Here is a 25,539-nt window from a genome sequence, read left to right as displayed (position 1 = left end):
TTTATCTAGAAACCAGAAACTTTGAAATGTAATCATAACATTATGACATTAATTATTTAATATCATTAAATAATTACTTATACATAGTTTCATTTATGGTCAAGGCATATAATTCAACCTTACAGATAATATTTAAAATGCCTTTTAATACATAGGTGATAATAGTAATTATTGCAGAATTTAAAAATTCACATAAGAGAATGATTTAAAATAGAGTCACATTATTGAAAAATGCTTATATGAAACAGATAAATGAATTTTTTGTTTTTAGACTGTGAAGTTGTTTCTCTCCCCTTTTTTTTCTAATGTAGATAAGGTATGCCAGAGTGTATTTGAGGGAAACAACCCTAATAACCCCTTTTCCAGTTTTACTCTTTGGTGGTGATATAGAAGTTCAACACAGAGAACGTCTTCTTTCTGTTGATGGCTGGATCTATTTTCAGGTACAGAGCACAGCTGATTTTATTCATTATATAAAAATTTTCAACTTCTAATAACATTGAAGTAGATTTTTAAGTTTTTATTGAGATTTGCTTACTTTCTTCTTACAATTTAAAATAAATGACTTCTTTATTTTATCCTGCCTGTATGGTTTTAAATCTATTAAATTTAGAAATCAAATTATATTGCTATTATAAAAGTATATATATTTGTTATCAGTAACAATTATTAACTTGTCATGTGTTAGGTATATCAATAGTTAATTTCATATGGATTATCTCAAATATGATATCTTAATAATCTTATTAGATATTTTTTATAATTTCCTTTCTATGGAGATGCTGCTATATAGAAATACTTTTCTAGATTACATGGATTAGTTATTGGTAGAGCAAGATTCAGATGTAGAATTATTGGTCCCCAAATTCAAGATCATTCATTCCACTGTGTTTGGCCACACAAAGACCAATAAGTCTTTCTGGCAATAAGTGCATCTGTTTCTTTGTAGCACCATCAACATCGACCAGGTTAAACTAAGCAAATCTAAAAAATTTTATTAGGCTTCACCATGATAGCTGTATGCCCAGGACTGTAGAGGTGAATTTTACATTTAACTTAAAAAATGTATCTGGCCAGGCACAACGGCACAAGCTGTAATCCCAGCATTATCAGAAGGCTGTTGCAGGAGGATCGAACATTCAAAGCCAGCCTCAAGGACTAGGGTTGTGGCTCAATGGTAGAGTGCTTGCCTAGCACATGTGAGGCACTGGGTTTGATCCTCAGCACACATAAAAATAAATAAATATAATAAAGGTATTATGTCCATCTACATCTAAAAAAAATTAAAAAAAAAAAAGCCAGCCTCAGTAACTTAGTGAGGCCCCTAAGCAATTTAGAGAGACCCTGTCTCTAAATATTTTTAAAAGGGTTGGGGATGTGCCTCAGTTGTTGAGCACTACAAGGTATAATCCCTAGTACAAAAAAAAAAAAATTATCTGGTACTTTGTAAAAAAGTTTAAGTGGTAGAAATTTCTATTGTTGGATTATGGTGATGGTTGCACAATTCTATAAATTTGCTAAAAATCATTGAAATTAGATACTTAACAATGAGTACGTTTTTATGGTTTGTTGTTATACTTCAATAAAGCTTTTAAAAATTTTCCATCCCCAAACTTTAGTCTTAACTCCCACGAGTTATATAAGAAAAGTTATTGGAATAATAGTTGCTTTATTTGGGGAACAGATATCAAATTTAGTAAGAATATCAATATGTTTGCATAGCTTAACTACTAGAAGTAATTTGCTAGTGTTTTTCCATTGTGTTTTATGTTAAAAATCAAGCTTTGCTAAGGCAGGTAAGATGAAAGATATATAGTCTTACCTTAATTTATTTAAAGACACTCAAATTCACCTGGATCAATTTTGTCCAATGTATCATCTTCTCTCAACAGGCTCCTGTAAAGATAGCTGTAATTTTCAAGCAGCTAAGAATTCTCATTGATTCTGTTTTAAGAAAAAAGCTTGAAAATCCAAAGATGTCCCTTGAAAGTAAGTGTTTGATTACGGTGACAGTGGAAGAGAATATATATGTGGAAGACAGTATTTATAATTTAAGTTAAAGCACACGATAGCACATTGAAGTTATAAATTCCATGTGACTAAAAAAATTTTAATAAAATCTATTTTATGCTGAATTCCATCAAACTCAGGTAATTTCTGATTATTCAACAACTTACATATTCTCTTAAGATTCTTTTAGTTTACCTGGGCATAGTAGTACACACTTGTAATCCCAGAGAACAGGACCCTGAGACAGGAGAATTACAAGTTCAAAGACAGCAAGGCCCTCTGCAATTTAACAGGATCTTGTTTCAAAATAAAGAAAAAGGCTGGGGTTAACTCAGTGGTTAACCACTCTTGGGTTCAATCCCTAGTATCAAAAAAAAAAAAAAAAAAAAAAAATCTTTTAACTCCTACCTCTTCTAAACTTTGCTTCTAAATTGACCATTTCACAGAAAAAAAAGGGATAATAAAAATGAGCATAAAATTTTGCTACTTAATTAGCATCCTAGTAAACTAGTAACATAGTTATTTTAAAAAAATAAGAATTAGGAACTTTCTGTTAGGTTTACCATGCATTTCTCACAAATGCAGAATTGTTAATCTGTAAAAAATAAATAATTATCCTTCAACAGAAATCTGAAATTGACACCTAAGTCATCTTCCCAAACCATAAAAATCATCCTGACAGTTATAAAAATGCAGGGTCCAAAGGAATATCCCAGACATACTGATCTCTCTATAGAAGAAACCTGTAGCCATTTTTTTTCAGTCTTTTATTCTGTACACTTCTGCTTTACTATCATCCCCCTTTTAAATGCAATTTATTAAAATTAACAAACTTCATTTATTTAATAATTTGGGTTGTGTTTCTAATGGAGAATGTTCCACATTTAGGCTTTGATTGGTTACATTCTTATGCTTTGATTTAACATGTTTTCTAGTCCCTGTATTTCTTGTACACTAGTGGTTGTATAATAGAGACTTGATTAGAATAAAGTTGTAGGAAGAGAATATCTTCCTGTTGGTGCTATATGCTTCCCATCACACCATCACATAACATTTGTCAAAATTTCCATTGCAGGATTGAGGCTCTAGCACAGTGGCAGAGCACTTGTCCAGCATGTGTGAGGCACTGGGTTTGATTCTCAGCACCACATAAAAATTAACAAATAAAGGCATTCTGTCCACTTACAACTACAAAAAAAAATTTTTAAAAATTTCCATTGCAACCACTGAAATTCAGAGCATTTAAACCAAGTGTAAATGCAGAATTCAGTATTAGAATTTAGAATTAGCTCTGATAATTACAACTTTTCTAAAAGAGTGATTATGAGATTCTTAGGAAGTCACAATTTCAGAGTAGTTGTTAACAAAACAACCTTAGCAAATAATGCCTCCTCTCTTGATGTTTGTCAAATCAGTGGGTATTGGTTCCCTTTGTTATGTAGAGAAGCCTGTCACTTCCCCATTGACACCTCTCCAAGAACACTTCCCTGTTAGAATTTTTTATTTCCTTTGGTCTAAACATGAAGAAACTGATAACAGTTTCTTCTTCCTTGCCCATTTTATGGAAATCCTGCCATACTCTGAGGAACATGGAAAAGTCAATAGAACCTTCAGATTATTTCAACCAGATGAAAAAGTTGTAAGCAAACATCTTATCTTGAATTTTTAAAGAAATTATTTCTTACAAAGAAAAGAAACCGTTTTTACCACATTATGTCTTTGGACCTTAGCCTGTACATAATCAATATTGACTTTTTTCCAAAATGTTGATTTTTTTTTGTTATTGTTGTTGAATTATAGTGAAACTATAATAATAGATAACATTTATAGGACAACAAATAATATTTTATAGGCATCTCTAGTAGTATAAAATAGTGAATATTGTTGGTTTTGATTTTGTATTCTTAATTTAAGAAAATATTTTAAAGAGAATTCCTCTTATTTACATGCATATACATTGGAAAGTTAGCCAGTGTTGAATTTATTCATGGTTTTTTTTTTTTTCCTTTTACTCAGATGACAAGATTCTACAGATCATTACAGAATTGATTAAAACAGAGAATAGTAATGGATACTGAAATTAAGATGAAGATACAATCGTGAAATTATGTGAAAATGGACCATCTTATTAAGTATTTCATTATCTAAAATGTTGGTACTAGCCATTAACCTAAAGGTGGTGGGGGAAGAAAAAGCACAGACTTTCAACATGTGTAATTTTCTAGTTACTTTTTAATGATGATTATTCTCAGTGTATTTGCCACTACATTTACAATAAATTCTTTGGTATCATCCATGTTTTGCACACCGTTATGTGCCTTAAGGGCAAGACCTTTGTCTGTAGTATCTATAATGTAGTATTGTGATTTTCTGAGTAGCTGCCTCATCCTCTTCTGTAGTATCTATAACTTAGTATTGTGATTTCCTGAGTAGCTGCCTCATCCTCTAGCCCTTGAGGTTTGGAGAATTTAGGCCATTTTAGCCCAGAAAACAAAATGAACTTAAAAGCAATTATAATTAAATTTCCATAAAAAAGAACAACTTCAGAAGTTAGTTATTTAACAATTGATACTCAAAATTGGAACCTAAATAAGTGTACAACCAATAGATTCCACCTCTTTCTGTAGCAGAAAACATAAAGATGTAGTGCTGGAGGATGGCCAGAAATGACAAATGCTTTATTTATCAAGTTTGGGTTAGATAACTTGCCCTATTTCGTCATTCCAAAGCTTTAACATTACCACCTTTGAACCAAACTTTTGGTACCCACAAGTGAACAGGTAAGTTGAGATAGTAAAACATGCATAGATATTTTTCTTTTTGTTACTTTTTTTTTTTTTGAGATAGGGTCTTGATATGTTACCTAGTCAGGCCTAGGATTCAAAATCCTCCTGTTACAGCCAAGTAGCTGGAATTATCACGTGCTACCACATGTAGGTTTAGATATTTTTCAGTCATTTTATTTGTTTTGCTTCCTGAGAATCTTTAGAAGTCAGGGGCACTTGACCACTGAGCCATATCCCCAGTCACTGAGTTGCTTAGTGCCTCATTGTTGCTGAGGCTGGCTTTGAATTTTCGAACCTCCTGCTTCAGCCTCCCAAACTGCTGGGATTACAGGCATGCACCACTGCACTCGGTTACTTTCTCATTTTACATTAGTAGATTGTTAGTGAACTTCAAATACAGTCCTTCTTAGATCAAGCGGTAGAAATTATATCTGAAGGACAAAAGATTAGAATTTTATAGAAAACTAGTACAATTGACTCTCATAATAGATAATCAGTTTTAATATTTGTTGACAAATAATCAACTTATATGTAGATGGAAGTGAATAATAATACTTAGGAACAGTCTCTAATTTTAGGTTTTACTTGCAGTATAGCAAGGAATTTGAATTTGACAGCTGGGAGTCCATGTGACAACAGTTTGGAATCCCTCCTAAGTGCCCTTAATATAAAGAAGAATGCCAGTGGAAAGAGCTAGATGGGGTGCTGGAGGCAGTTCAGCTTGAGACACACAGAGGCATAGGAACTCTAGAGTCCTACAGATGGAACTAAAGTTGATCAGTCATTTTGTATGGGCAAGCTACTGCCCCAAATGTTTTGTCTGTTAACTGATGTACTCCACAAAATCCTGTGAGGTAGTTAACTGTGTTAACCCCATTTCTCTGTGCTCTGAGGCACAGAGAAGTGAAATAACTTGTTTAGAATCATACTGATAATAAGTGGCAGAAGCATCATGACTCTAGAACTACTTATATTTCTGAAATATAACCATTATTCCTTTGATATTGTGAATCAGTGTCTCACATCAATCTCCAGCACCACATATACACAAAAAGACTAGGGTCATAAAGTTAGTCTTCTTCAGACATGATTAAGATATGGGAGTTGATGGGCTGGGGTTGTAGTTTAGAGGTAGAGCGCTCCCTTACCATTCATGAAGCACTGGGTTCGATCCTCAGCACCACATAAAAATAAAATAAAGATACTGCATCCACCTATAACTAAATATTTTTTTAAAAAAGATACAGGAGTTGAGTAATCATCAAAGAACAGAAAATATTTTTAAATTTTAAAATCTCATAGAACTCCCTATTTTGAAAGATAAAAGCTATACCACTTGGGTGATTAACCCTTTACTGGCTTCCCATTACTGCTGGGTTTCTGTTCTCGCGACTAAAAGGCTCAGGGGTCACTCTAGTTTAACTGGGCTAACTGGGCTGCACGAAATAACCACACAAGAGACACAAATACCTTTTTCTTTGGGGTCGCTGTGACGGCTCCTCTGACCTTAAGGGTCTGCAGAAAGAGAGAGAGAGAGAGCACATGCGCTGACCCCTTTTATTGAGGAGAAGCTATTTAAATGAGGCAAGGGGTCAGGTTTTAGGGGGCTGAGTCTGTCTTCATGATGTCCACTGTCAGCAGGTTGACTGACACCTGGGTAGGCCACACCCAAGGGCACAGTAAGAGGAGGGGACACACACAAGGCACTTCCATGGAAGATTCTATCCTAAACAGGGCAAGGGGTTATATTACAAAGGAACAGGTGAGCATAGCTTCACCCATGGGGCTGTAGCAAGACACACCCATTTCTGTGACTGAGCACCTCAGCACCCAGCTGGGGAGTGTAACTCAGTCACCCGTAAGGTTGGCCTCCCACATATTCCCCCTTTCTTAATATAAAAAAAAGAATGTAACTGGGAAATTTTTTTTCAGTCACTTGGCTCTTGGTCCAAGGTCATCACAATCTGCTATTGAAACACAAAAAGAATTAGTAGAAAACATATTATCTTTATAGCAGTCAACACAATAATCTGGATTATTATTACCTTGCCAAACACTCATCAGAAGATTTTTAATCTTTTCCCAGTTTTATTGGGACGCATTGTGTTTGGCCATAGTAACAGACATTTTCATTGCCATGGCATTTAGGCCTCTCCATAAACCATAGAGTAAAGGGCTCACTCACATTATTCATTACATCGTCTTCTAGAACATCATTACTTAGTTCTCATCCTTCCATCAGCACTTATCTGACCATGAAGGAAGTTGGATGTAATTTAAGTCAAACATTAAGAAAATCCATACATTGTAAGTTTTAAGACATAGCCACAAAGGCCGAAATTGAATAAGCAAGGAATAATATTTAAAGTAGTTACTTTAGGGATTATGAGACCAGCAGTTTGTCTAGGTCTGGTTAATAGACATACACCTGATTTAAAGCCTGAATATTAACTTCAGCATATTATAGTTCTGAAATATTAGCTGGCAATAATTAATGAGGCAATAAGTTGTATTCTCATAGGCTACAGGATATTTATCATTTTTTTTCTTCACTCTCATATTTAAGGAGTTAATTAGGTCTGTCAGTAATACAAATACCCTTGGAAAAATTTATTTTAATAATCTTTCCAACAATTGTCTATAAAGGTAAATGTAGTCTTAGTCACTAAAGTCCAGCATAATTGGCTGGCTTGGGTTTTTTATCCGCTGTCTAGCATAAGTTTCTGTGTGGTCAATTTGTTGCTCAGCTATTTGGCTACCTCAGTCACGGGAGCTGGTGATAACTGACTAATGACAAACCTCAAGTCAATGTCCAGTAGCTCAGTTTCTTTTTGGAATGTACACAACTGTTATAGGGTTTGAGTGGGGCGTGCCTGTCAATCTACATAAACAAGACAATATCCATAAGCCAATCATCTTCTGCCTAGTGTAACCATACTGTGAGGAAACTCCATATGTTCGTCACTGTTAGTTGTAACTGAAGGCTTTTTTAACATTTTTTCTTCTTCTATTAAATTTATTGTCAAAGGATAACCCTGATGAGAAAAGAAAGGAAAAGGAAAGGCATAGAAAAAAATGAGAACCAAGAAAGAGAAAAGCATCCAGACATGGCCCATTCCTGTAGCTGCATTTGTCTCCTGCTGTGGTGAGCAGGCAGTCACTGTTGACTAGTCTCTGTCACTAGGGTTCTGATCTGAGCGGGATGTGGGGAGCAAAGCAGCCATGGGGCAGGAGACCTCTCTCAGAAGGGGAGAAGAATTAGGCCTTTGCACTAGTGGGGGGGTGAGGTTCTTTGCCTCACCTCTGTTGGCCCCCAAATTTTCTCCTGATGGCCCCTCTGCGACTGTGCCTGTCTTAGGTTGTCCCTCCCTTGAGGAATCTTACCCGTCACTGGCTAACCAGCCATTCTCCGGGGCCAAACAGGGTGATGTGGACTGTGCATGGCATCGTCCCCAAGAGGGCTCTCTGTCTCCTAGATAGATAATGCCCCCATGGCCTCCACGCCAGCATTTACCCTAGGATCAGCAAACTCAGGTTTCTTCTCCATGGAGGGCTCAGCTCTCAGCACTGGGCTGGTGGGGATGCGTTCAGGAAGGAAGGAGACAGGCAATAGACAGACAAACTGTAATATGGTGACAAAGCTGAGAGAGACAGATGAAGAGAGATCCCTCATACAGAACTGGCCCTAATTGGTGTTACTCACATCTGGTCTATAGCTGCTATCCATACGGATGCAGAACAATCCGTTATTTCAACACTGTCTTTTTCTCAAAAGATACTTCCAGAAAGTCTGTTTACCATAGAATCAATATATAGGTATAACTGACCATTACAGTCAGGACAATTAATTTAGTTTCATGGGTGGACTTTCCAGTCTACACTGTAAGACACACTAAAGGTGGACCTGGAAAATGGGTCCATACAAGTCTTTTCATAATTTTTATTTACCTGACAAGCTCGTGAAGCTGCATGGCTATAAACTCTGAAATTGACCTTTCTAGGCCAGGTTTCTCAGTCATTATCATGATGACTGGTTTAAACTCTCCTTTGATATCTGATTTAATTTACTGAATCATGTTCAGTAACATTAAGACTCTCAATATTACAATTTAAGAAAAAAACTTTTAAAGTATTTTGTAAAATCTAGTGTGTCTGGGATCCTGTATTCCCCCTTTTTCTTATTTAATAAATTTGAGTAAAGGCTTGGCATAAGTCATAGTATTATTAGTTTAAGTTATAGATAATAGTACAAGTATTTAAATGACTAAGAATAGATTTACCTTTTATTGATTATTAAAATTTTTTAATATAGACTAGTCGATACATCCTAACAATTTAGAAAGAATCCTCAATCTTTTTGAGAGAAGGTCTCAAAATCTCTATATTTTAGAATATTATCCTTTACATAGGTATCTCTTACTTGCCTTTAAAAAATATGATGAAGGTTATTTTCTGTGTAGGGAGCAGTATATAAACCTTACTGTATTTTTTATGGACAATAGATCTAGTTAGAGAACTTACATAATATCAATGAATTTTTTTAAGTTTGTAACCTTTATTGTTCAAAATTAATATATAACTTTAATTTGGAGAACATTAGTCTTAATAAAATGTTTTTTTTTTAATTTTATAATTATCTAACAAACAAAATATGTAAAAATTAGTATCTCAGTGTCTTAGAATTAATCAATTTTAGTCTCTAAGGACAATTGTTAAAATCGGGATTTAAGTTAGTAGTTCAATATACTTAATGTTTAATCAACAATGTGAATTTATTTACCAAAATTAATCTTTATCTTAAACAGTAAGAATTATTAGTTAATAAGGATCTTTTTTAAAGAAATAAACTTACATTTTAATAGGTGTTTATCATGTCAAAATATGGACAAAATTTTAGCTCACATTAGTATAGTTAAATTAGGAAAATAACCTGAAATATCCTTAAATTAATTATAGTCAGTTTAGTATATGTAAATCTCTTTTTTAATTGTTCTAACTTTTTACATCATCTGTTTAGATAACAATATAAAAATCTTTTTTACTTAGGAAAATGAATATAAAGACCTTGTTTTACCCAACGATGATTTCTTTCTTCTTTTTAGGATCCATGTGTACTTTTTCTTTGTTGAAGCATCTTTTTCTTTTAGAAAATTTTTTTTTGGTTATACTTTGGAACAATTTATGAAAACCTTAGAATCTATAAACAAATTATTATACTTTGATAAGAAATATCAATGAAAATATAGTTAAAATCCTTAGGTTGGCCCCACACATTACTCTCAAAATATAAAGTTCTGTATGTAACCTAAAAAGTTCTAAATGACTTGGACCTTACTACCCTCATTTTCTCTGCTTTCCCATTTCTCATGGTACTCCAGTCACCCCAGACTCCTTTTCAATTCCTAGAAGATGCCCAGCAGTTTTTTAAGCATTTTCACATAAATTCTGCAATAATGTACTGCATCTTTATAGAACAAACCGTCCTACTGAAGTACATCCCCCTGTTAGTAACACAGCATAGTACTTTTCTCAGATCTGTTTTTTGTCTTCTCCACTAAACCATACTTTGCCTCATGACTGTTTCACTAATATATACTGAGCTCAAAGCCTGGCACATACAGGTAATTAGTATATGCTGGATGAATAAGGGCCAGGATAGGGCTATCATGGAAGCCAAGGAGGGAGAGTTTCTGGAACCAGGAGTATTGTCAATAGATGCTATGGACTAAGGCTACTAGATTTAGATTTTTTTTCCCCCTGATGAATATGTCAACCTTTTAGAACAGTTTGAATTGAAAGTTGCAAGAAAGGACACTGTCAGAAGTCCCACAACTATCCACACATTTGATGATTAAATAGAAGGACTTATGCAGGACTCAGAGGCTTTTATTATAGAGAAAGGATATACAATAGGAAAAGACACAAATGTGAAGTTTAGAAAAATCTACACAGGCTTCTTCTGTGTTGTGCAGCCCTGAGTAGCCCACTTTAGATCATTCCAAGCATTTGGATATCACATAGACACAAAGTCCAAGCATACCTACCAAAACTTCAGAATTCCTAAAGAAAAATGGATATTTCATGCCTCTAGAACAAAACAGTTTTTCCTAAAAAGCAAGAATTTTTTAAAAACCTACTTCCCAGGCTCTATCCAAATTGCCATTCTTGTAAGCAGTTCCTTCTAAAGACCTTTGGCCTGCTCTGTTAACTCTTTTCTACACAGGCACAAATCATAATTTTAGAGAGTAAATGAAAAGCTGGGGTAGCAAGTAAGTAATATTCTTTATGGATATGATGAGGGAAAAGAGCATAGTAGGTTAAAGAATGAGATGATTTTAGGTGGGAAGACTCTTACCAATTATTGGACAAGATGGAAATACCCAGCAGGGTGTAAGGATGACATCAGAGAAAGCCCAAAAACAACTAAAGAAGCATACTACGGGGAACAAGTTGGAAGCCTCTTGGCTTTCTTCTGCAAGGCTTAATGGCTTAAGGTGAACAAATAAAGTCAGTGGTGGGGTTGTTTTTATCACATGATTATAGGATCTTAGAATGAAGGAGACTATCACTGAAACATGTTGACTAAAAATGTTTAGATAGAAATAAAAGGGTCCAGAACAGGCCATGGACCAGGAAAATGAAGGGATCACAATCTAATCCCAAATTTATTGTGAATAAGTGAAAGGTAGGGAGGTTGGTTAAAGAAGATAATTTTATAACTTAAAGTCTAACATGTACATGTTCCAATAATAAACCTAAAGAGTTTCCCTATTGATACATAGCAAAATGGAGATTGAAGTCACTGAAGATAGGTCCAGGAATAGCGTGACCAGCATGTGGTTCATCAGCACTGAATGCAGGAAAGGGATGGAGAAGACCAGGCCAGGTGCTATAGTCATTGGGGAAAGTGGGAGGATACCCTGAAGCTTAATATAATGTGGCAAGAAAAACAGGATCAGGTGAGAAAATGTCATGCTTTTCAAATAAGTTGTTGAATCCTAGTGTTGGTATAGATAGGATGGCACTTATTCTCATTAAATCAATTTTTATGGAAGTAGAAGGAGTCGTCATCAGAGAGGACTGCAGGAAGGAAAGGCCACCCGTGGCAACTAGCAAGACCCTATCTCAAACTAAAAAAAATTTAAGTGCTGGAGTAGGGGTATGGCTTGGTGGTAAAGCTCCCCTTGGTTCAATCCCCAGTAGCAAAAAAAAAAAAAGTAAGTCTTCAGGACCTTGGATTAAGTAATGGTTTCTTGGATATGACACCAAAAAGCAGTTGCATTTCTAATGATAAATAATCCCAAAAAGAAATTCAGAAAACAATCTCATTTACAATGGCATCAAAATGAATAAAATATTTGAGCCAGGAGTGATGGCATACACATGTAATCCCAACTAATGGAGAGTTTGAGGCAGAAGAGTACAAATTCAAGGTCAGCCTGGATAATTTAGCAAACCATGTCTCAAAAGGATAGGAGATGTAGCACAGTAGTAGAATGCCCCTGGGTTCAAGCCTCCTTAGGTTCAATGGCATTTTTTAGATAAATAGAAAAATAATCCTAAAACTGATATGGAACTGAAAGGACACCAGATTGCTGAAACAGTCTTTTTTTTTTTTTTAAGAATGTTTCTTTCTTTTTTTTTTTTTTTTAAAGAGAGAGAGAGAGGGAGAGAGAGAGAGAATTTTGAATTTTTTTAATATTTATTTTTCAGTTTTCAGCAGACACAACATCTTTGTTTGTATGTGGTGCTGAGGATCAAACCTGGGCCGCACACATGCCAGGCAAGCGCGATACCGCTTGAGCCACATCCCCAGCCCTGCTGAAACAGTCTTAATATTATTAAGGACAATAAAGATGGTGAGTCGGCATCTGTATATCAGAGAGAACATTCAGGCCATCACACTTTTACATCAATGCACAGACTTACTACTGTTTGATATTGGGTATTTTGTTTTGTTTTACCTTCAGTGTCCCCACTTCTTGCTCCATGTGAGCAGGGATCTTGTGCATTAAACATTGGTTGTGGAAGAGAGAGAGACAACTAGAGTACTCATGTCCAGTTACATCCTAGTACCAGGTGAACTCTTTAAGCGCTTTCTTGAGTGGTTTGTTTTAGATCTGCTCCTTCATGTGAAATACAGGTTTGCACCAGGATGGAAGGTAGAAAGATGAGCTGTATGTATTTTCCAACAGGCTGTTAGTCACAGCTTGGATCAAACAAAGGCACCAGCTTCACTCCCTCCAACTGCTTTCTGAGTCTTTCTCTCACTCCCAGCCAGGCCACTAAACAGAGGAAATTGCAATTTCTAAGAGATTAAGGAAACTCACTCCTTAGGCGATCACCTGCTGAGAGGTGGCTGGTTCACAGGGTAGTCTGCGGTTATCACACTCCACACAGCTTCACACTTCTTTGGCCTCTAAGCTTTGCTTCCTTTTACCTCCCTTCTGATTTCAGCTCAGTTTTTACCTCCTGGCACATACTTGGGAATATACCTGTCTTGGTGAAACACACCACAGAATCCCCAAGACTAACCACAAGAAGAGCAATCAGCTCCCACCCTGGGGGCTCCCCTTTCCTTGGTGGGGTTCTGACCCCTTATTTTTGCTCTCCTTTCAAAGCAGTGGCCCAAGGGGAGTCCAAAGCCTTCCCTTGGGGTTCTCTTTTAGCATTAAATAAATATAGAACAGTATAGGGGTAAATTTTATGCTGGATTTAAGTCCTGAACATTATACTTCATATCAGTATATCTCTAAGAAAGCTTTTTAGTTTGTCTGAACTTGTTTTCTCATCTGACAATAATTATACCTATCATATATGGTTGAGGTGGTCACTAAATGCTACAGTGGTATAAAATAAACTTAAAAGTCTAAAAACTCAGCAAATCTTAATGATAATGTCCTACATGATCTGACTCCAATACCTCACTGATGTCATCTGCTACTCTCCTCCTCAGTCTTACTCCATAGTGGCCTCCTTGGTGTTCTTCCACACACCAGGCCTACTCATGCCTCAGGACCTTTGCACTGGTCTGACGTGGATACTGTTCCTACACATATAGCCATTACTCCACTTCCTGGGGTCTCTGCTCAAATGTTACCTTTCACTGGGCACAGCAACTTAGGCTGAGGCAGGAGGTTGGTGTGTTCAAAGCCAGCCTCCGCAATGGCGACGCACTAAGCAACTCAGTGAGACCCTTTCTCTAAATAAAATCCAAAATAAGGCTGGGAATGTGTTTCAGAGGTTAAGTGCCCCTTTCAATCCCTGGTAACACCCTCCCCCCACAAATGCTACCTTTCCACTAAGCTTTTTCTGGTCAAAAATTCTGAAAAATATTTTAAAAAATATTTTTAAAATATTTTTAAAATATTTTTAAAATTTTAATATTTTAAAAATATTAAAAAATATTTTTAAAATACCCACTGGCACTCCCAATGCCCCAGTTCCTATACTGCTTGTCTCTCTCTGTATGGCCACCCCACATAAGCTGCACAAATGTTCTGTCAGGATCACTAATATAATCCAAGTATTAAAACAAAAGCAAAACCAGTGTCACAAAGTTATATAACTTTGCTCCCAGGGTACTTACGTCCTGTTTGAGTCTTTCTACTTCTTAGAAATTTAGGTGTTGACAATGTGATAGTTTTAGGTAGTCAGGACTTCAAAAGTGATTAGGCCGGCCACAAGAGCCTCTGCCTTAGTCCCTATCAGTCTTTGCATTTACAGCCTCTTGATTTTATGGCATATGTCACTATCCTGAAAGTATTATAAACTCTGACACATATCACTTTAACACACACGATCAATGAGCAAATCTCCAAATACCTGGAGAGGGGCAAATATTAAAAAGAGACATTTTCTTCTTGCAAATTATCAATATCTCTAACTTATTCTGGTTTCTTTTCTGAAAATCATACCTTTTCTTCAGGCAAATGCCATTATAAATAGCCTAATTATTCAGCTAAAACACTGCTCTCCATACATGGGCAATGACTTAATAATAAAACTACATAATAAATATCCATAAAGTCTAATGGCATAACAACATCTCGATCTATCTTAAGGAATGGGAATGTACAGTGCTAGGAGGCCTCCTACGGATACCCCTGAGTTTACATGTCAGCACCCACTACCCCCATCCAGAAGGAACCCAGCAGAGAGATTCACAGTCTAGGATCACATAGACTAGGATCACAGTCTAAGGAAAAGCTTTCCAGGCTCACAGAAACAAGTCACTTTGTCTTCTGTACTGTAGAAAGCATGCACCACATGTCTGACCACCCTAACCCTAACCCCTCCTTTCTTTCTTTCTTTTTTTTAATGGCTAAGGAAACTGAAGAATAAAGAGGTTGAGTAACTTGCCTGAGTCTACAGAGCTGGTGTGCTGCAGCTGGGCTTTGAACCCAAGGACTTTGACTCTAAAGCCAAGGGTCTTATCCAGTGTGTGATACTGGGCAGACTGCCACTGGAGGGTGGGGGGAAAAGCACATCTATACATGAGGGGAGGGGGTGGCCCTTGAGCATGTGTGCTGACCCTTGATGAACTGAGAATTGGCAAAATACCAAGAAGGTGGAAACAAAGAGACAGCCTTCTCCCCAGGTGGTCATTCAGACGTGCAAATCAAACATCTGGGTTTAAAAAATGAAAATTCCTGCCCTTTGTTTACTAAATACCAGCAAAACTTGTCTGACTTCAAGTACCTTAACTGCCTCACAATTTTGGTGCTTAACTACAGTAATTAAAAAAAAGAGAGAGAGAGAGAGAGAGCTTTATAATTTTCAGTGACATCAAACTGAGTTTAAAGATTATTTAAAATACTATCAAAGTTGTCTGCATTTAGGTGGCAACAAGGCACTGACAGTAAGTATGTTGTTCCTACTTCAACTCAACAATCCTAAAGCTGGGGCAGAGTGAAGTTGGGGGCGTTTGCTTTAAGCTAAAATATCAACCTGGGAGGAAAAAAAAAAAAAAAAAAGCTTTGGTTCCATTATATTAATACTCCCTTGCACATTTCATAAGCCACACCTGAAAACAAACAGGTCAAACCATGGTTAAGCAACTTTCATGATAGAGGCTTATGTTTAATTAGGTTTTAAAAGTATTTTTAAGGTATTTCAGGTTTACCTAGCACCTTTAAGACACATTGGGCCCAGGAATCAGAGAGATTAATAAACAGAAATTAATTTTATAGACATTTAACAGGGAAAATAAAAAGCCCTGGACTTGCACCAGATTGTCTATACCACAGTGCTGAGGAAAGGAGAATGTGATACTATTGTCTCTGAACGACTGTCTTAGAAACATTTAGAGGGTAGAGCAGTGAAGCAGGGATGTCACTTTACACGTCCCATCTACAACCACATTGAACTGGATTTAACCATTGAGTTCTATGAAAGGGAGTGGCATGTCAGGAAAACATGATGGTATAATGGGAGAAGACACAGAACTGGTTATTTAAGGTCAATTGTGTTTTTACCCTTATATATTGATGGCACTCAAAGTCTCACCTCCAGCTGAGCCCTCTCTCCTGAACTCTCAACTTGTGTATTCAAATACCTACTCAGCATCCCCGTGTGATGCCTAACAGATGGCCCAGGCCTGACAAGCTCAAATCAAAAACTCCTGATCTTCTCCATAAAACCTTTTCCTTCCCTTGGTCTCTCCCATCTTAGTTATAGACAAAGTTCATCTTTTCAGTTACTCAGGCCAGAATATTTGGGGTCATTGTTGACTTTTTCTTTCTTCCTTTCTTTCTCCCTTCCCTTTCTTCCTTCTCTTCCCTCTCTTTCTCCCTCCTCTCTCCTTACCTCCCCTCCTCTTCCCTACCAGGGATTGAACCCAGGGGCACTTAACCACTGAGCCACATCCTCAGCCCATTTTTTATTTTGAGACAAGGTCTCACTAAATTGCTCAGAGCCTCACTAAATTGCTGAGGCTGGCCTTAAACTTGCAATCCTCCTGCCTCCACCTCCTGAATCCCTGGGATCACAAGCTTATGCCATCACTCCTGGCTATCCGTGACTCTGTCGTATCTTACATCTTCATGTTGGCATGTGCTCAAAATACATCTAGGCGCCAGCCACTTCTCAGCACCTCTACCACTATCCTAGTTCAAGGTATCACCATCACCCAGTCGGATTGTTTTAAGAGCCTTTTCAGGGCTGGGGATGTGGCTCAAGAGGTAGCGCGCTCGCCTTGCATGCGTGGGACCCGGGTTCGATCCTCAGCACCACATACCAACAAAGATGTTGTGTCTGCCAAGAACTAAAAAATAAATATTAAAAATTCTCTCTCTCTCTCTCCTCTCTCACTCTCTCTTTACAAAAAAAAAAAAAAAAAAAAAAAGAGCCTTTTCAGTGGTGTCCTTTTCTCTGAGTCTCCTTTTCACCATCCATATGAGTTCTCAGCCTGGTTGATCCCTCTAATCAGTGCTGTGCAATAGTAATATGATGTCACATATGTAATTTTAAAGTCTCCAGAAATCACTTTTTAAAAAGTAAAAAAGTCAGGAGCTGGGATTGTGACTCAGTGGTAGAGCACTTGCCTGGCATGTGTGAGGCACTGGGTTCAATTCTTAGCACCACATATAAATAAATGAATAAAATAAAGGCCCATCAACAACTAGAAATTACATATTTAAAAAAAGGGAAAAGGTCAGATGAAATGAATTTTAATAATAATACTTTACTTATAGAATCTGGGCATCTCTTCAGAAATTGTTTTTATCTCTTGTTACTTTCAGCTTTTATTCTGTTCCATATGCACTCCTGCCTCAGGGGCTTTGCACATGCCTGGAATCCTCTCCCCAGATTAATGCCTGACTCACTCCTTCAGCTCCTTCAGGCCTTTGCTCAAATGTCAACTACTCAGTGAGGCTTTTCCTTTATCACCTCCCTACTTAAAATTTCTACAATCCCAGCTGGGTGCAGTGGTGCAGGCCTGTAATCCCAGCTAACCAGGAAGCTAAAGCAGGAGGATCACAATTTCAAGGCCATTCTTGGCAACTGATTGAAACTCTGTCTTAAAAAAAAAAAAAAAAAGGACTAGGAATATAGCTCTGTGGCAAAGCACCCCTGAGTTCCATCCCCAACACTAAATAAAATAAATAAAATTCCTACAATGCTCATGCTTTATGGCTTTATTTTCTTTAGTTCTTTTCATCAGTTAACATACTAAATATGTTATTTATTTAATAATTAATTTAAATTTTTTATTATTATGTCTTCTCTCACTCAAATATAAGTTTTTATGAAGTCAGAGAATACTCTGCTTTATTCCTGGCAACTAGGAAAGTGCCTGGTGCATAGTAGACTATAAGTATTTGAGGAATAAGTGAATGAATGAGTAAAAGTAAACAATGCTTTTAGCAATGAGCAAAAGCTATAAAACAGAGAATAGAGGGAAAGAGGTACAGATGTCATGCTAGCCCTGAAAAAGGGAGATGGCTGACAGTCTTTGCTTTTCTATTCTATTTGTAGAAAAAAGCTACAAAAAACCTCAGGGGTTTAGATAAATGACCCAGGGGAGCTCTTTTAGGAAGCAGTGGATTGGAGTTCTAGATATAAAATCTAGCCCTCAGCTTTAAAGGCAACTAACTGTAAGAGGGGACTTATATCCAAGTTAAGTCAGCTAGAAATAAAGTTTCATTCAACACTCAGAGTTAGAAAAAGACATAAAAACCATCCCCTGTAATAAAATTAAGATTTTTTACCACTGGGATGCTAAGTCAGAAAAACTCCCTTCAAGGTTTACTTTTGCTTAATTCTGTTTTCTTGTTATTGTTGTTGTTGTTGGTCTGCAGATTGAAGCCAGGAGCACTTTACCACTGAGCTACATCCCCAGTCCTTTTCCTTTTTTATATGAGACAGGGCCTCACTAAGTTGCTAAGGTGGGCCTTGAACTTGTGGTCTTCCTGCCTCAGCCCAGAGAGTTGCTGGGATTCTAAACATGTGCCACAGTGCTCGACTATTTTTTTTTTTTTTGGTGATTCTATAAATTACAGTTGAGCTCTCTATATAAATGTATATTGAATGTACAAATATTTTAGTGAACCAATTCAATAAAAATCTTAGAGATATTGTTTTAAATAAGTAACAACTGTGAATAAAAGGTAACCACTTATACATGCATATTCATTATTTAAATAGACATGCATATTCATTATTTAAATAGGTGTCCTTTAATTCTTGAATCCTGGTTGAGTTTTTGTTTTAAAGAGGTACCTAATAGAACACTCAATTTTCTCTTTGACCTTAACCAGAACTATAGAGGCTTCACTGTTTTAATCACCATCCACTCACTTGCCCAGTGCATAAGTCAGACTCACAGTCCTCCCTGGTTTCTCCTAACATTAACATTGAGCCTTCCTTTTTGTCTATTTCCTAACTATCCTTAGAATCTAATCCCTTTTCTCCATCCTCCTTACCCATCATCATCTCTTGCCTGAATTGCTGTATCTAACTGGGCTTCCACTTTGCCCTCCAAAACAGTTTTCCTCAAGACAGAGTAATCTTTTAAACAAAAGACTTATCATCTCTCTCCTTTTGTCAGGCTTCTTGAATAGATTCAAATAAAGTCAAAATATTTAACATAGCCTATAAGGGCACTGCCTGACTTTGCTGCTGAATCAGTATAGCATCATGAGCGAGGCTAACTTTGAATCCCAGTTTTATTTTCTAGCTGTGTGACCTTGAGTAAATTACCTCTCTATGCCTCAGTTTTCTCATCTATAAATGGGGATAATAGTAGATGCTATCTCCCGGAGCTGTTGTGAAGACTGAATCAATTACACAAATAGCATAACACAGAACCTGGCACATAAATTTTATATAATAATTATTATATTATTATATAGTATTAGCTATTATCTCCCTAATTCTTTGCTTCTCCTTGACTCTGTTCTAGTCATTCTGTATCAGATAGGCCCTATATAGAATTTCCCAGGAATCTGCTCCTAGGACCTCCCACACCCTGCTCCTGTACCTGGAATACTCTGGCCCAAATACTCCTCTCTTCTTCCCATCTTCCTTCTTCCACCACCACTTGCTTTGGGAAGCTTTTCCAGGCCAGGCAAGTTGCTCCTACTACAGGTTTCTCTGGCACTCAGGAAGGACTGCTAGATGTCAATTAAACTTGAATGTCAGAAAATGAAAAAATAATCTCTCAGTAAAAGCATGTCTCATGCAATTTCTGGATTTCAGATAAAAAATGAATAGTTTTTTTCCTATAAATATGTAGCATGCAATATTTAGGACATATTTATGCTAAAAAATTATTTCTTATTTATCTGGCTTTCAAATAAGCACATATGTTGTTTTCTCAATCAACCCTAAACCCAGGAGATCCTATGTTATCACTATTATCTCCCTTCAATAATTTAAATCAGTGACTTGTTGTTTTCCCCACAGAGTGTCATCTCTGCAAGGGCAGGGCCTACACAATATTGCTCACTGCTTTAGGAACAGCATCTGGCATAGCGGGCATTCCACAAATTCTGAGCTAAAACTCAGGCAATACCCTCATAGTACAAAGCATTTTTAGCAAGGTAATAAGAGCCTCACATCCATAAGTGATCAAATGATAGTACTACTTTTCAAAATGTCTCAATGTGGTAACATTGTTGTCTCCACAAGGACAGTTTTAAGGTGACCCCATTATTTTACATTTCAAAAGGACTTTGAGTTTTTACACCTATTTCACTCAACCCTCAAGGAAATTAATAATATCTACATATAACAGAGGAGGATGTGGAGACTTGGAAATGTCTTGTCCAATATGGCCAATATATGGAGCAATAGTTTCGATCCTGGGAGTTGACCCATGCTCTTTTCACTGTACCACATTGGTAGTCTGGGCTGAAAGGAAAAAATCAGAACTCCTGAATTTGTTCTCTTCACCCAGAAAGCTTTTCCAAGAAGAATTCTGATATCTGACTCCTCTCTACAAATTCACTAGCCCCTCCCATAATGTTCCCCAACAATAGAGAGGAGACAGGCCAGGCACCTTGCATTTTGAAAACTTCTCCTAGATGAGTCTAAGCTAATTTCCCAAGGTATAGAAAATACTATTTATTTGAATTGAGAGAATAAAGAGCTGTCTTAGAGTTACAGGGAAATAGGATTAACAGAGGCCAGAACTTGAAATTTCTTCATTTTCTTTCACTTGCATCTCTAGGAGACTCCACCCACCCTCTCACTAAAATTTCTAGTGACAGAATTTTGCATTTTGATTACACAGATGTATCAGTTTTCTTCTGGAACGAGGTTGGGATGGCTAAACCTGCTGGTAGTGTGGCATCTAGTAACTATGCTTCCTGGAGCACTTCTGGAAAGTTCAGGCTTAGTGTATCTGGACTTTATGCTCTAGGATGCTCATAAGATGGGTTAGATGTTACCTAAGGGCCCATTCTCCTAAAGGATTAGACCCTCAGGAAGATTCACTCAGGCCAAAGAAGGACTCTAGCTTCTACCAGGACTGGAGTCTGTGGACTAAACCAGTGAAGCACCCTTCAGTGCTTCGTCCAGTCCAGCCCCTTCCCTTCTGTTTGGGCGCCTCCCCAACATTCCTGAGCTCTCTTCATGAAGGAGCAGGGAATAACCAAGGAAGGACTGGGCTTCTCAGGGCAGAGAGTTAGAAGCTAATGACCTAAAACAGAACAGCCCGTTGTGAACGCTTTGATAAAACTAGAACTGCCACCCCACTACAACGTTATGTTCTTCAATAGCTGCAGCTTCTAGACTTATTTGGCTTGGGGAGAAAAGTGCTGGAGAAAGTACTATTTAGAAAGCTGCAGACTTTTTTCTTCTTCTTTAAAACCAGGGAATAAACCCAAGGGCGCTTACCCCCCAACCACACCCCCAGCCCCCCTCCCCCTTTTTTTTTGATACTGGGGATTGAATTCACAGGCACTAGATCACTGAGCCACGTCCCCAGCCCTATTTTGTATTTCATTTAGAGACAGGGTCTACTGAGTTGCTTAGCGCCTCCGTTTGCTGAGGCTGGCTTTGAACTCATGATCCTCCAGCCCCAGCCTCCTCAGCCGCTGGGATTACAGGCTTGTACCACGCCTGGCTCCCAGACCTTTTTATTCTTTATTTTGAGACAGGGTCTTACTAAATTGCTCAGAGCCTTGCTAAATGGCTTCGCACCTGCGATCCTCCTGTCTCAGCCCCGCCAAACTGCTGGGATTACAGGCGTGAGCCACCACGCCCGGCTGCAGCCATGCTTTTTGATGTATCTTTGGACAGTTTTATGTTTTGTTGGATCATGAATGACTGTCTGTGGGGCTAGCTTCTACATACACAGCATCACAGAGCAGCACTGCCAAGGCTTCGCTCCCCGAGACCCGCGGAAGGAAGGGTAGTGACGGAAACAAAACACCTATGCATATGAATTCACATTACTGGTATGGGTCTCTGAAAAAAACAAACAAACAAAAAAGCTGCTGACAAAATTCTAGCCCCACCTTCATTTGGAGCTCAGAAACAGACCTTGATTTACAAAATCACCGACCAGAGTTAAAGCCAGCGTGAAGGGGCTGGCACGTATCTAGACCATCTGCTTTGGACAGGCAGATAATCCCTGGAGAATCTTTTTTCTCCCCGTGCAGCCGGAACTCCTCAGCTGGGCCCGTGGCTCACCTGGCTGGGCAGACTCTCCTACTCCGATCGGCTCCGCGCGCCCAGCTACCGCCACTAGCCGAGCTCTGGTTGTCCAGGTAACTCGGGACGCGCGCGAGCCGGCGGCGGAAGGCGGGTGCGCGGCGTGGGTAGCGCCTGCTCAGCTCAGTTGAACGCGGAGGCGACGCGCAGCTAGAACTCCGAGGGGAGTGGCTCTTCAGCCGCGGCTCTGGTGCAGCTCTGGGCTTAGCCAGTGAGGAGCCAGGGGGTGTGGTCCAGGGAAGGGGCAGGTGGACTACTTAGGACCGCACCAGCCACAGGACCCCGCCTCCCCACGCGTATCTGTCGTGCGTACGTTTGCAGCCCGCCGCAGCCCGGGCGTTGGGGGTAGTAGAGCGGCCACCTGGCTACGCCATGGTGACCCCCTGCCCCACCAGCCCCTCTGCCGGAGCAGGGAGGCTAGACAACAACCAGAATTTTCGAGCCCCCGTGAAGAAGAGCAGGCGCCCGCGCCTCCGGAGGAAAGAGCCGCTTCAGCCCCGGAACCCCTGCACGCCCCGAGGAGACTCCGGAGTTTGCGACCTTTTCGAGTCTCCCAGCTCCGGTTCGGACCTTGCAGACAGCCCCGCCGAGTCGGTGGCGCGAGACTGTAGCCCCCTGCCGGGTCCTGCCCGGCCGCTGGAGCCGCTAGATCTACAAACCTTCCGGGACTACGGCCAGAGCTGCTACGCTTTCCGTAAGGCTCAGGAGAGCCGCTTCCATCCGCGGGAGTCTCTGGCGAGGCAGCCACAAGTGAGGCGCTGGCACAGCCAGTCCCCCGCCGCTGCTCTTGCTCTCCCAGGCTCTCTCCTTTTCTGCTTTTACCTTTCGCGGCGCCGTGAGCAGCGCGTCTCAGTCCCTGCCCCCAGGCAGAGCAAGAGAGGCCTTCCAGGGCCAGGTCACGGTCCTCAATTTACAGTGGGAGAAAAGTAGATGGCTTAAGTGACCTGCCGCAAGTCTTCAAACTAACGGGGCAGTGAAGAGTGCAAAGGAGTTAGTTTCTGGGTTGAGCCCGAACTCCTACAGACCTCGGGCAATTTACTTAACAATCCTAAATTCGTTTCTTCGTCTGCAAAATGGACTACTCATCCACCCCTACCTTCCATCGAATTGCTGAGAGGATTACTCGAGGCAATGAGTATGCCGAGCTGGTACAGCGCCGGGCACGAATCCAGCCCTCTTTCCCCAGCGGCACTGCCCTCCTGTTTCTCAGTTTCTAGGGCACTTAGCTTTTTCCTCTTCTCCCTTTCTTTGGGGAAAGTTCCCTGGGCCGACCTGACCCTTCCTTTCTGGAGTTCCCCGCCCCGACTTCCCCCCAGTTTAGCTCTAGGCTCAGCCTCCTCGCCTTCCTCCTCCCTCTCGGCAGGTGACTGCGGAATCCCGTTGTAAACTGCTCAGCTGGCTGATCCCAGTGCACCGCCAGTTCGGCCTCTCGTTCGAGTCACTGTGCCTGACAGTGAACACTCTGGACCGCTTCCTCACCACCACACCAGTGGCTGCAGACTGCTTCCAGCTGCTTGGAGTCACCTCTCTGCTTATCGCTTGCAAACAGGTATCTTGACGAGGCATGGGGCTTCGGGTGCAGCCAAACTCCCTTCCATTCTCTGGCCACACGGTTCTCCAGCGCAAGGTTTCAGTGTGTTGATTTCTTTTGCCAGAGGCTTGCGAATCTATAGATTCTAAGGCTTAACTTCATGATCCTCCTATAAACCAAGAATCCTTTCACTCAGCCCCCCAAGAAGTAAATCGTAGTTAATCCCCAAAAGTTTTGTGGCACCTCTGTTCTAGTCGGGTCGGGGAGCAGGCTCAAAAATTCCCAAACCTTGTTTTTAATCAAACAGTAGAGAAGCTACTTTGGAAGTACATACTAGGTGGAGTGGTGGAAAGGTTAAGCCAGGCCCTCTCTCTGGAAGGGATGATGGGGAGACACAGTTTTCTACTGGGTTTCAGACTGGTAAAGCCTCAGCCCTGGAAGCAGAGAGGCAGGGGATGAATGCACACTGTGTTGCAGGTGGAGGTGCACCCACCGCGCGTGAAACAGCTTCTGGCCCTGTGCTGCGGAGCCTTCTCCCGGCAGCAACTCTGCAATCTCGAATGCATCGTGCTGCACAAGCTGCACTTCAGCCTGGGTGCCCCCACCATCAGCTTCTTCCTGGAGCATTTCACTCACACCCGCGTGGAGGCCGGACAGGCTGAAGTCTCCGAAGCCCTGGAAGCACAAACCCTGGCACGGGGGGTGGCTGAGCTAAGCCTGGCTGATTATGCCTTCTCTAGCTATGCTCCCTCCCTGCTGGCCATCTGTTGCCTGGCGCTAGCAGATCGCATGCTGCGGCTTCCACACCCGGTGGACTTGCGCCTGGGCGAACACTCAGAGACGGCGCTGCAGGACTGCCTGGGAAAGCTGCAGCTGCTGGTGGCCATAAACAGTACCTCTCTGACTCACATGCTGCCCCTCCAGATTTGCAAGAAGTGCAACCTGTTCCCAAGCTTGAAATAAAGCAGACCCTTGGGCTTCTTCTATTCTCTGGTCCCAGAGGTTGGGCATTGCTTCTGAAGAGTGCAGTATTGGGGGCAGGGGAATGAATATTCAGGACTCCTGCTCGCCATCCTGTGGGTTGTCCATCTTGCACCTCAGCATAGCAGAATCTAATAATTTATTGTGCACTAAACAAATGAGGGAGCTGTCTTTCCCCCTTTCCCCAGTAAAGAGGCTGTTTTTTTATTTTTTTTTTAAATCTGAATGCTGCTATTGCCCTGTCTGTCCTGGGGAAGGAAGGTGAAGTCAGCCTCAGAATGGGGCAGCTGAAACTGTTCCAGGGATGCTCTCCTCCCACTGATTCACTTTGGAGTTAGCATCTCTGTGAAACCCATTTGGCAAGGTTTGGGATGCCACTATTCCAATGATAAGACCAATCAGGGTCACTTGTCTGCTTGAATTCTGTGACTCTTGTGTTAGGAGCATGAGGACTGTGCAACCCAGGGTTACAAAGGGTGTGCTGGGGTGTGAGACAGAGTAGAACCCACAAAAGTCTGTGATGTGCAGAGGGGCCATAGGTTGCACTTGCTAGTGAATGTGATGGCAGAG

General features: G+C 39.8%; 2 protein-coding genes across 2 annotated transcripts in view; both read left to right on the top strand.

Moving 5' to 3' along the window:
• Nucleotides 1-4,188, top strand: part of Dhx29 (DExH-box helicase 29) — a 45,439-nt gene extending 41,251 nt beyond the window's left edge. The window contains exons 25-27 of the mRNA XM_026385945.2: nucleotides 312-443; nucleotides 1,893-1,989; nucleotides 4,027-4,188. Of these exons, the coding sequence (XP_026241730.2) occupies nucleotides 312-443; nucleotides 1,893-1,989; nucleotides 4,027-4,088 (291 nt within the window). The 3' untranslated portion in view covers nucleotides 4,089-4,188. The remainder of the gene's footprint in view (nucleotides 1-311; nucleotides 444-1,892; nucleotides 1,990-4,026) is intronic.
• Nucleotides 4,189-22,829: 18,641 nt separating this feature from the next.
• Ccno (cyclin O) lies at nucleotides 22,830-24,951 on the top strand. The gene is made up of 3 exons (XM_026385917.2): nucleotides 22,830-23,207; nucleotides 23,821-24,006; nucleotides 24,466-24,951. Exons 1-3 carry the CDS (start codon nucleotides 22,830-22,832, stop codon nucleotides 24,949-24,951), a joined length of 1,050 nt encoding a protein of 349 aa, XP_026241702.1.
• The last annotated feature ends 588 nt before the right edge of the window (nucleotides 24,952-25,539 follow it).

This window comes from Urocitellus parryii, chromosome 1 (assembly GCF_045843805.1).
Source record: "Urocitellus parryii isolate mUroPar1 chromosome 1, mUroPar1.hap1, whole genome shotgun sequence".
NCBI classification, from domain to species: domain Eukaryota; kingdom Metazoa; phylum Chordata; class Mammalia; order Rodentia; family Sciuridae; genus Urocitellus; species Urocitellus parryii.
Note: the sequence above shows the minus strand (reverse complement) of the source record. Positions and strands in the feature narration are given on the sequence as shown.